This window comes from Monomorium pharaonis, chromosome 6 (assembly GCF_013373865.1).
Source record: "Monomorium pharaonis isolate MP-MQ-018 chromosome 6, ASM1337386v2, whole genome shotgun sequence".
In the NCBI taxonomy this organism is placed as follows: Eukaryota; Metazoa; Arthropoda; class Insecta; order Hymenoptera; family Formicidae; genus Monomorium; species Monomorium pharaonis.
In genome coordinates this window covers 14,268,092-14,279,638 of record NC_050472.1, presented here as the reverse complement: position 1 = coordinate 14,279,638, position 11,547 = coordinate 14,268,092, and the positions used below count along the sequence as shown (strand labels likewise).

The 11,547-nt window shown below is 36.7% G+C and overlaps 3 protein-coding genes across 3 annotated transcripts; 1 reads left to right on the top strand and 2 right to left on the bottom strand.

The window, feature by feature from the left end:
* Positions 1-20: 20 nt before the first annotated feature.
* Positions 21-2,026, top strand: LOC118646125 (putative uncharacterized protein DDB_G0271606; the record flags this gene model as incomplete). The annotated part of the gene is given in 4 exon segments (XM_036288429.1): positions 21-465; positions 468-1,526; positions 1,559-1,821; positions 1,853-2,026. Coding segments are annotated over 4 exon segments (1,941 nt in total), but the record flags the coding sequence as incomplete, so codon positions are not given.
* Positions 2,027-2,048: 22 nt separating this feature from the next.
* Positions 2,049-3,000, bottom strand: LOC118646127 (ice-structuring protein 4-like; the record flags this gene model as incomplete). The annotated part of the gene is made up of 1 exon (XM_036288430.1): positions 2,049-3,000. A coding segment is annotated over exon 1 (393 nt), but the record flags the coding sequence as incomplete, so codon positions are not given.
* A 1,017-nt stretch (positions 3,001-4,017) lies between these two features.
* On the bottom strand, positions 4,018-10,684 carry LOC118646209. Its single transcript, XM_036288596.1, has 2 exons — positions 10,426-10,684; positions 4,018-6,004 (listed from the first exon to the last, which is right to left on the bottom strand). Exon 2 carries the CDS (start codon positions 5,994-5,996, stop codon positions 4,833-4,835), a length of 1,164 nt encoding a protein of 387 aa, XP_036144489.1. The 5' UTR covers positions 5,997-6,004; positions 10,426-10,684; the 3' UTR covers positions 4,018-4,832.
* Between the last annotated feature and the right edge of the window lie 863 nt (positions 10,685-11,547).

The window sequence follows — 11,547 nt, the reverse complement described above, 5'->3', positions numbered from 1 at the left end:
GCAGCAGCAGCAGCAGCAGCAGCAGCAGCAGCAGCAGCAGCAGCAGCAGCAGCAGCAGCAGCAGCAGCAGCAGCAGCAGCAGCAGCAGCAGCAGCAGCAGCAGCAGCAGCAGCAGCAGCAGCAGCAGCAGCAGCAGCAGCAGCAGCAGCAGCAGCAGCAGCAGCAGCAGCAGCAGCAGCAGCAGCAGCAGCAGCAGCAGCAGCAGCAGCAGCAGCAGCAGCAGCAGCAGCAGCAGCAGCAGCAGCAGCAGCAGCAGCAGCAGCAGCAGCAGCAGCAGCAGCAGCAGCAGCAGCAGCAGCAGCAGCAGCAGCAGCAGCAGCAGCAGCAGCAGCAGCAGCAGCAGCAGCAGCAGCAGCAGCAGCAGCAGCAGCAGCAGCAGCAGCAGCAGCAGCAGCAGCAGCAGCAGCAGCAGCAGCAGCAGCAGCAGCAGCAGCAGCAGCAGCAGCAGCAGCAGCAGCAGCAGCAGCAGCAGCAGCAGCAGCAGCAGCAGCAGCAGCAGCAGCAGCAGCAGCAGCAGCAGCAGCAGCAGCAGCAGCAGCAGCAGCAGCAGCAGCAGCAGCAGCAGCAGCAGCAGCAGCAGCAGCAGCAGCAGCAGCAGCAGCAGCAGCAGCAGCAGCAGCAGCAGCAGCAGCAGCAGCAGCAGCAGCAGCAGCAGCAGCAGCAGCAGCAGCAGCAGCAGCAGCAGCAGCAGCAGCAGCAGCAGCAGCAGCAGCAGCAGCAGCAGCAGCAGCAGCAGCAGCAGCAGCAGCAGCAGCAGCAGCAGCAGCAGCAGCAGCAGCAGCAGCAGCAGCAGCAGCAGCAGCAGCAGCAGCAGCAGCAGCAGCAGCAGCAGCAGCAGCAGCAGCAGCAGCAGCAGCAGCAGCAGCAGCAGCAGCAGCAGCAGCAGCAGCAGCAGCAGCAGCAGCAGCAGCAGCAGCAGCAGCAGCAGCAGCAGCAGCAGCAGCAGCAGCAGCAGCAGCAGCAGCAGCAGCAGCAGCAGCAGCAGCAGCAGCAGCAGCAGCAGCAGCAGCAGCAGCAGCAGCAGCAGCAGCAGCAGCAGCAGCAGCAGCAGCAGCAGCAGCAGCAGCAGCAGCAGCAGCAGCAGCAGCAGCAGCAGCAGCAGCAGCAGCAGCAGCAGCAGCAGCAGCAGCAGCAGCAGCAGCAGCAGCAGCAGCAGCAGCAGCAGCAGCAGCAGCAGCAGCAGCAGCAGCAGCAGCAGCAGCAGCAGCAGCAGCAGCAGCAGCAGCAGCAGCAGCAGCAGCAGCAGCAGCAGCAGCAGCAGCAGCAGCAGCAGCAGCAGCAGCAGCAGCAGCAGCAGCAGCAGCAGCAGCAGCAGCAGCAGCAGCAGCAGCAGCAGCAGCAGCAGCAGCAGCAGCAGCAGCAGCAGCAGCAGCAGCAGCAGCAGCAGCAGCAGCAGCAGCAGCAGCAGCAGCAGCAGCAGCAGCAGCAGCAGCAGCAGCAGCAGCAGCAGCAGCAGCAGCAGCAGCAGCAGCAGCAGCAGCAGCAGCAGCAGCAGCAGCAGCAGCAGCAGCAGCAGCAGCAGCAGCAGCAGCAGCAGCAGCAGCAGCAGCAGCAGCAGCAGCAGCAGCAGCAGCAGCAGCAGCAGCAGCAGCAGCAGCAGCAGCAGCAGCAGCAGCAGCAGCAGCAGCAGCAGCAGCAGCAGCAGCAGCAGCAGCAGCAGCAGCAGCAGCAGCAGCAGCAGCAGCAGCAGCAGCAGCAGCAGCAGCAGCAGCAGCAGCAGCAGCAGCAGCAGCAGCAGCAGCAGCAGCAGCAGCAGCAGCAGCAGCAGCAGCAGCAGCAGCAGCAGCAGCAGCAGCAGCAGCAGCAGCAGCAGCAGCAGCAGCAGCAGCAGCAGCAGCAGCAGCAGCAGCAGCAGCAGCAGCAGCAGCAGCAGCAGCAGCAGCAGCAGCAGCAGCAGCAGCAGCAGCAGCAGCAGCAGCAGCAGCAGCAGCAGCAGCAGCAGCAGCAGCAGCAGCAGCAGCAGCAGCAGCAGCAGCAGCAGCAGCAGCAGCAGCAGCAGCAGCAGCAGCAGCAGCAGCAGCAGCAGCAGCAGCAGCAGCAGCAGCAGCAGCAGCAGCAGCAGCAGCAGCAGCAGCAGCAGCAGCAGCAGCAGCAGCAGCAGCAGCAGCAGCAGCAGCAGCAGCAGCAGCAGCAGCAGCAGCAGCAGCAGCAGCAGCAGCAGCAGCAGCAGCAGCAGCAGCAGCAGCAGCAGCAGCAGCAGCAGCAGCAGCAGCAGCAGCAGCAGCAGCAGCAGCAGCAGCAGCAGCAGCAGCAGCAGCAGCAGCAGCAGCAGCAGCAGCAGCAGCAGCAGCAGCAGAAGCAGCAGCAGCAACAACAACAACAACAACAATAACAACAACAATAACAATAATAATAATAATATTGGTCGGAAGATTTATATGTATCGCTTGTTTGTTAGTGAATTCCGATATATCGCATGGTGTCTCGTTGCTAGGAAACATTTATTATTTAAAGTTGATTGCAAAACGACTACATGTTATCTTTTTCTTTAATTTATTTATTAATTTTTATTTATTTAATGTTGATTCGAATTATTTTAATTATTAGAGCAAGATTAATGAATTAATTATCCAGTTAGATGTTTTGTATACGTTCGCTTAATCTCTTTTTGTATGGAGAGACGGACACTGAGAGAGAGTGAGAAGGAGAAAGAGAGAGACACACTTCCTAGCTATTACATCATGCGACATGGAGGGACGATTGGACTCTTCGCGTAGGAGGAAGGTATTCTCCCAAGGTGCAATCTAACACCTTGTCCGGTATGCTACTTCTTATCTTTGCCCGCTTAATACATCAGGCTTATTTTTCAAATGGTTAATGTATTAATGTACCTTCCCCCTTTTAATCATACGTGGTATTTAAATTACCACGTATGAGTGTTTTATATTTATATTGAGATTAATAATAGTTACATTTGATATAAGTTTAATTGTTTATACATTTATATTCAAGATTATTATAATGGTATAAAAATTGGTTATTAATATATAAATGTTGATAATGAATAATTAATAATATATTTGGATAATAATTGCTTAAAAGTAATGGTTAGTAATAATAATAGTACTTGTTTTGATAATAATAGTTAATAACATAATATAATATACAAATATGTTTGAATTATTCAAATTTTTCATAACTTAAAATATCTACAGATACTGCGTCATTTATTTCCTTCTCATTTTCTAAAAATACTTCTAGACATCTTCTGTAATCGTGGGCAGGTTTTACGTCCATAATTTGCCTTGGGCATCGAAAACACTCCGAAATTGTCTCAAAGCTCTCATCCTCCGAAAGCTTTGACTTGTACCCATGAGAGCGTTGGTTTCGAAAATGCATCCGTAATCTGCTCGGTCTGTAACACCTCAGGCACACGTGTCTCCATGGATATTCTTCTTCGACGAAGCACCTTTCCTTTGGTGTTATGCAGGTGCTTTGTAGGAAATGGTGGTACCTGACCGGGTGGTCAATCGGCTTAACTCCGTCAATTTCTTTAATATCTACCACGATTTCCGCAGGAACGGGTGGAGCCATCCTTGAAATTTAAAATTCACGACAACTTTCGTTGTTTAAAATTATTATTTAAATTTGAATTTACCTTTTGAAATTAAAGTCCTTTTAATTTAAATTTTCTAAAAAATGTCTTATTGTGCGGTTTTTTTTACTTAGATTCACTGAGACGTAGCGTATTGTGCGGTTGAATTTGCACTGAATTATTTCACGACTGTTTCTTTCTGATTCTCTTATCTATTGACACCTTATTTCTACCTGTATAATTCGCGTGTCTTCTTTCGTTACAGGTGGAGGCCTGAATTCCATTTATTAATTCAATAAGTACAATAAGCGGTTATTTAAAAATGTAATGAATAATCTATTTAAAAAATTTTATTTGAAAATTTATCAATTAGAAAATGTTATTAAAAAGGGTTTTCCACTTATTGTTCTTTTACAAAATTTAAATAATTATAACGATGGATATAATTTTGGTACTTCATTGTGATTATTTTTTCTTTTTCATTTTCAATATGATAACTTGCAACTTGTTTATGTTGAATGTTGTAAGTGTTTATTTTTGCGTTTTCCTTTTCAAGTTTAGGTGTTTGATCTTCTTTAAATTCTACAGAGTTCTGATTTTTTTCTTTAGGTTCTTCATTCTTGTTTTCTCCTGATTTTTCTTCATTTCCTATTTTGGCTAGATGTAATAATAAATTTGTCACTGCTGAGTCCCATAATGCTCCGATAAGATGAATTGACTATCCATAGATTGTATGTAATGCATATCCATGAATGACAGTGTCTATGATAAGTTTAACTGTTCTGATAAAGAAGTATATACCAATTACTCCTGCGCTTGCGTTTCCGACTGACAAAAATGTTCCCCAGATTTTCTTCCATGTACTTTCTGTTATTTTTTCTAAAGAATTTTTATCCAAAAGGTGCGACAGTGATATTCCTTGAGATAACGTTGGCTCTCCTTTTACGCCGCGTGCCATTGTATTTAATATACTGTTCTTTTCTGCCGAAAACATAATGTGATCTCTCAAATTTTCAAATTTATTATTAGTATAAATGCCGCTCACTGCTAGAGCTCCTGGATCGTTATATTGCCATGTTGGTTTTGACATTGGTTTTAAAGTTTGTGGTGTCTTGCTGAATTCTATTGCTGGAGTTATTTGATACCATTAGATAATATGTCGCTGGGATTACTCTATTACAAGTAATCTGAGTTCCAGTTTTGAAGAGATATGAGTTTTTGGGGCCCAGAAATATGTTTCATTTCCTTTTAGTACTGGTAATTGTTGATAGCACTCTTTTGTTTCTCGAATTTTTACTTACACTGGCGTACACTTAATTATGTGCACTACCTCTCCTGAGATTACTGCCATATATCCTGGTCCTTTCATAATTTGATATGCAAAATTATCCGGTGATTGTATTGCCAAGCTTAATGCATTTTTCATTATTTGTCCTTCCAAATTACAACTTTGTTTTAAAATATCTGTGTATAATTGGTTTATTTGTGTACGAATGTGTCTTTTAACATAAACAAATTTTGAATTTACATATGCAAAAATGTCTAAATTTTCTACTGAAATTTGGCGTTTATTTGTTACAATTTCTCCATTTTTAATTTCAAAGATTAAGAGTTTTGGGTATTCCGTTTTAACAAATGTATATCCACAAAGAAGTTCTTCGCCTGTTTGTTTTAATGCAAATATTATTTCTTGCGTTGACAAGGAATAAATTATTTCTAATTTTTCATCTACTTGACTGACCATTTTATTTGCTTTTCCTTCAAATAAAACGTCATAATGATTAAATTTACAATGATCATTTTTTATGGTTTCCCAAAATGTATATCTACCTTCAATATTTATGCAATTTCCATCCGAATATTGACAAATTGTTCCCGACTTTAAATGAATTTTATTTGCTTCAATATTTACTGATGCCTGATAGGAATTTAAAGTAATTGTTATTATTCCTTGTACGACTACATTTTGCCAAGTTCCATAAGGATCTGAATATTGTGTTCCATAACATAGTCCGTTTGAATTTACGGATCCCGCGAAAGTTATTGGTCGCGAAGCTGTTTGATTTACTCTTAATCCATTAATAATATGGTTTACGTTTATTACAAGTGTTCCTGTGTTATGCATTCCTTTACATTGATCTAAAGTAGTTTCTAAAATATATTTTGCCTGCGCATTTGATACAGTTGAAATATGTGAGTTCATTCCGCAATAATAAATTGTTCTTGAAATTACAATTTTACATTGTATTATGTTTGTTGTTTCGAATTTTGACAATTGTAACAATTGAATTTTCGTTTCTTGTACATGAGGTTTGATTACAGGAATTTCACAATCTTCTATGTCCAATAATGAGATTGTTGTCACATTGAGGTTGGTTGTTGCGCAGTCATATCCAATAATTCCTTGGGCTCCTTGAATGTTGCAAATCCAAATGATTGTTAACCAAATTATTATCTTCATGTTCAAGCCTATAAGATTAAGGATTTATTTAATTTTTCGCAATTTATTTGGATGAACAATTTTAAATTTACCCTTATTTTGAATTTTAATATTTCCGTTAGGTAAAATATCTATTACAAAATGTGGTCCTGAATATTGATCTCCTAATTTTCCCTTTTTAGGTTCACTTAATAGAAAAACCTCGTCATTTATTTGAAAGGTTTGAGGATTAATTTTCCTATCATAATAATGTTTTGTTTTTATTTTTGATTCAATTAAACATTTCCTTGCTAATTCTTGCAAATCATGTATATTTGTTATTAATTGAGATAAATAATCATCATATGTTTGTTCTTTTCTTATATCTTCTATTATTTCACTGGATGGTTGTCTGGCTATTTTGCCAAATACCAACTCATAAGGAGTATATCCAGTCGATTCATGAGTACTTGTATTATATGAAAATGTTGCATATTCTAGTAGTTCATCCCATTCTGTAAATTTATTTACGTATTGCTTTAAATATTCTATTAATATTAAATGTGACCTTTCTAAAGCTCCATTAGCTTGTGGATAAAAGGCCGTTGTTTTAAGTTGTTTTATTTTGAATTGTTTTGCAAATCTTTTCATTAAATTACTCGTAAAATTTCTTCCTTGGTCTGTTAAAATTGTTTTAGGGGCTCCGAAAATACATATAAAATATTTTAAAATTGCATCAGCAACTTTAATTGCAGTAATTGATTTAAGAGGTATTGCAAGAGAAAATTTTGTTAAATGATCTTGTATTGTTAAAATATATAAATTTCCTTTTGAAGTTTCTGGTAATGGTCCTACTATATCTGTTGAAATTTTTTCAAAAGAAAAATAAGGAGTGTCTGTTATTATCATTGGCTGTTTAGTTTTAATTCTTACTAATTTTTTGATTTGACATTGTAAACATTGATTAATATAATTTCTAATATCATCTTTAATATTATTCCAATAAAAATTTTGTCTTATTCGATTATGAGTTTTAGTTATTCCTTTATGACCTCCTATTTTGGATGAATGTGCTTCTTCAATAATGTCTTTCCTATCATTTATTTCTGGTACTTTAACTAAGCCATGACAAATTATTATTTTGACTTGAATTCCGAGAATTGATTCTCATATAAAACTTAAGATTTCGTCTCATAAGAAATTATCTAACTCTTTTGTTTTGGCTATATTTACTATTTTGATTGAATTTTCTTTAATTACTTGACGAAGTTTACTTGTAAATTCTAATAAAATTTCTTTTGTTATCCTTTCTTTATTATTTTCTTTACAAATAAAAATTAAATGTATTTTGTTTCCCTTTTTAAAAATTTCAAAATTACCTACTTTCTTTTCTTTTATTTTAGGTATTAAATTTTGTTTTTGAAGTTGTCTCGACCCCTCATCACAAGGTTTTCCATCCGCGGTTAAAAAGTATAAATAATTTTCTTTTCTCATGTAAATTTGATCACGACTGTTTATTATATTATGTCTCTGTCCACGCGTTATTATTTGTCTTTCAATATTATCTGTTCCTTCGTCCAAATTGATTTCATTATATGTTTCATCGATGTCTTTATCACTAAGGTCGTCGTCACTGTCTTCGTCACGGTCACTGACTTCGTCGTTGTTATCTTCTTCTATTCCTTCTTCTTCTCTTTCGTTAATTTCCCCGCTCTCAATTTTTTCATCCTCATCTCCTGTTAAATTGTTTTTTATTTGTAGAAGATTTGGTGGTATTATTATTTGTGAAGTGTTAAAATTATTGTTGCTACAGTTTCTTAAAGGTATTGTTTCTGTTTCAAGTGTTTCTAGAATTTCGTTCTCGATGTTTTCTGTTTCTGAATGAGTATTATTTGTTTCTGAATGAGTGTTATTTGTTTCTATGATTGATAAGGTGTTGTTTGTTTGATTTGTTGGATAATTATGTATTTGTGCTTGAATTGTGTGTTCAATCGAAGATGGCTCTTCTAACTCCCTGCGAGTAAAAGGTACACTTTCTCCTTGTGATTTTTCAAATTTCCTTGTGTGTGTGTGTGTGTGTGTGTGTGTGTGTGTGTGTGTGTGTGTGTGTGTGTGTGTGTGTGTGTGTGTGTGTGTGTGTGTGTTTAGTATATACTTTAATTTAGTTCATAAGGAAGCGATTTTTAATATCGCAGTTTCTTATGCGTACGTACGTTCGAATTTCTTTCTCTCTCTCTCTCTCTCTCTCTCTCTCTCTCTCTCTCTCTCTCTCTCTCTCTCTCTCTCTATCTATCTATCTATCTCTCTCTCCCTCTTTCTTTCTCATACGTGCGTGTATGTTAATATGTATTATTTTAGTATATAAATTAGATTGTAAGAAAACGATTTTCTATTAAAGCAAATTATTTGGTTTAGCAGCGCCAAGTTTTTGTAGTAAAATATTTATTTGTATGAAAATATTTATTTGTAATATTTGTAATTTATTTGTATTATTTTGCATAAAATATGTATTTATAATATTTGTAATTTGATATGGACTTCAAATTTGTCTTAAAAATCTTTATATATATTATAAAAAGAAATGAGATACCTGTCATTATAAAATGAGTGAAATCACAACAAAATTACTTTTTTAAAAAAATATAAAAAAGCGCCAAGTATACACGCGCAAGAAAAGCTCTCAAAAATCTATTCTTGTTCAAAATAATTTTAATTTGGCACTACAAATGTATGAAATTTTAATGAAATTATCTTTTCTAAAAAAAAATTTTTTTTTTTTTTTACAAAACTAATGATATGAAGAAAATGCGCCAACTATGAAAAAAAAAAGTTATTTATATGAACTAGAACATTTACTTTTACTAATAATTATTTGTACACATATTATAATAAATATTTTACTACAAAAACTTGGCGCCGCTAAACCAAATGATTTACTAGCTCTCTTCCTTTTTCTTTTGTGCATGCATGTGAATGTGCGTGTGCGTGTGTGTGTATTTAGTATATAACTTTATTTATAAGGAAGCAATTTTTAATATCTCAATTTTTTGTGCGTGTGTTCGTTTGAATCTTTCTCTCTCTCTCTCTCTCTCTCTCTCTCTCTCTCTCTCTCTCTCTCTCTCTCTTCTCTCTCTCTCTCTCTCTCTCTCTCTCTCTCTCTCTCTCTCTCTCTCTCTTACATGCGTATATAATGTTATACGTATATAACACCATTACAATTTCGATTGTAAAAAATCGTAATTTTAAATAATCATTATTTTAGTATGTCAGTTAAATCGTAAAAAAGCGATAATATTCGTTAAAGTTAATCGTAAAAATACTTTGTATTAAAACAAATTATTTGGTTTAGCGGCGCCAAGTTTTTGTAGTAGTATATTTATTGTAACATATGTATAAAATTTTTTTTAGGGAAAATATAATTTTATTAAAATTTCATACATTTGTAATGCTAAATTAAAATTATTTTGTACAAGAATAGATTTTTGAGAGCGTTTCTGGCGTGCGTATACTTGGCGCTTTTTTATATATTTTTTTAAAAAGTTTAAATATACAAAGAATATAAAAGTACATGTTGATAAGAGAGAACACCCAAGAAGGACGAACTTCAGAGATCCATTTACGTTGCAGAGTAGAATAGAAACAATCAAGTTTTGAAGAGTGACTTGGGTGGGGGCATCAAAGGTTGAACGAAGGGGCGAGCGGTTTCAACAACTTTACTGAGTAGCTATTAGGCACTCCCAAGCAAGTGTAATTTGGTGTAATCATTACCATTCAGAATCTCAGGGCCAAGAGGACCTATTTCTTCATTCATTTCTTTTGCCCCTTTCGACTAAGAACCGTTAGCTTATACAAGTATCATTATCAATGATGAATATCTGACCACGAACGCACTTAGAACCATCAAAACTGTCATGTAACATGGTAATAGCTACAGTATTCAGCAATGATATACAAATAAGCTATTGCAAGATAAAGATAAATAATTAAGAAAAATCTCATTAAATTAAAAAACCAGCAAATGAGCCAATACTAGATGTATTGGCTCATTTGCTGGTGTAGATTATATTTAATGTATTATGTCTATAATAGTTTGAAACACATAAATAAACGTTTTGATCTGTAATCAGATCATTATCAATATTAACGATATAATCATTGAACGCAGATACTTAATACAAACATTAACTGTAGATAATTAATACAACAATTTGAGTCGGAAGTAACATAGAACCTAACAATTTTCTTACAATTATAATAGATGTAAAGCAGATCCGTAGATCAGAACGTCCAGTAATAGAAGTCAAAAATTTGAAAGACATAGGTCTTTCAAATTTAGACATATATCGAGGACTGTAAAAATTCGTTAATTACGTGTTTCATATTATATGAAGTGAAAATGGAGTATAAGAATAACCAAATTTTAACTGTTAACAGAGATAGAAACGCAGTGAAATAAAAAATTAATACTTGCATGGTAATGCTGTATTTAAGAATGTGTGCTTCCTAGGTGGAAAGAAACCAACGATTTAAATGTAACGAAACAAACGTGGTCTTTGGAGTCAAAAACATAAGTGATGTGTATTGTAATAGGCGAAAAAGTAATGGCATAGAGGTAAAGAGAAAGGTAGGGGGAAGAGGCTAAAGTAGGGAGTAAAACAAGGAAGGGATAAACCAAGACAGTTAAAAATAAAAATAAATTAAATCAATTAAATAAATAAAATAAATTAACTCAATTAAATATATTAAATTAAATAAATTAAATAAATTAACTCAATTAAATATATTAAATTAAATAAGTTAAAATAAGGAATAACAATAAAAAATAATAAAAATATTAAATAAACTAATAATAAAAAGGAAATTTAAATAAATGAGTAAATAATTAAAAATTAAAGCCAGTAATAAAAAATTAGAGAAAAATTAAAAAATAACCATATAATCTGATTGCGGATATTATTATGGTAATATGTTTAAGACCTGTAAATGCGAATCTGGTAGGAATTTAGTATCAACTTGTTTATTTAAGCTTTTTTTTCTTTTGATATGTAGTATCTTGGATATAAGTCTTTTTTTGGTAAGAAATTCTTTGTCTAAAATTTTGACATGCTTCCAGTTAAACTCACGAGACATTTTCATCTATGAGCAAAAATTACAGATAGCGATAGAGTCACTTTGTTTATTAATATTTTTTGTGTTCTTTAACTCTAGTAATAAATTTTCTTTTGGTTTGGCTTACATAAGATGCTTCACAATCATGGCAAGATACTCTGTACACAACATTGCAACACGACGTACTATCTAACGGGTCTTGACCATTTTTGATAAAATGTTTTAAATTGTTCTTGGTAGAAAATGTTATTCTACAATTCAGATTTCTAACAATGGATGTAAATTCTTGAGCAACAGTTTTAACGAAACGAATTGTAAAAAATGGGATCCTTTTTTTAGATTTTTGTAGGTCACTATTCTGGCCATTATCCCAAGAGAGTTTTTTTGCACAGATATTTCAGTCTATTATGTAGTGTTTGTAAAATGAAAGGAATAGGACTAACTATTTTCAATTAAAAGAAAGAAATAACTATTTTCAATTAAT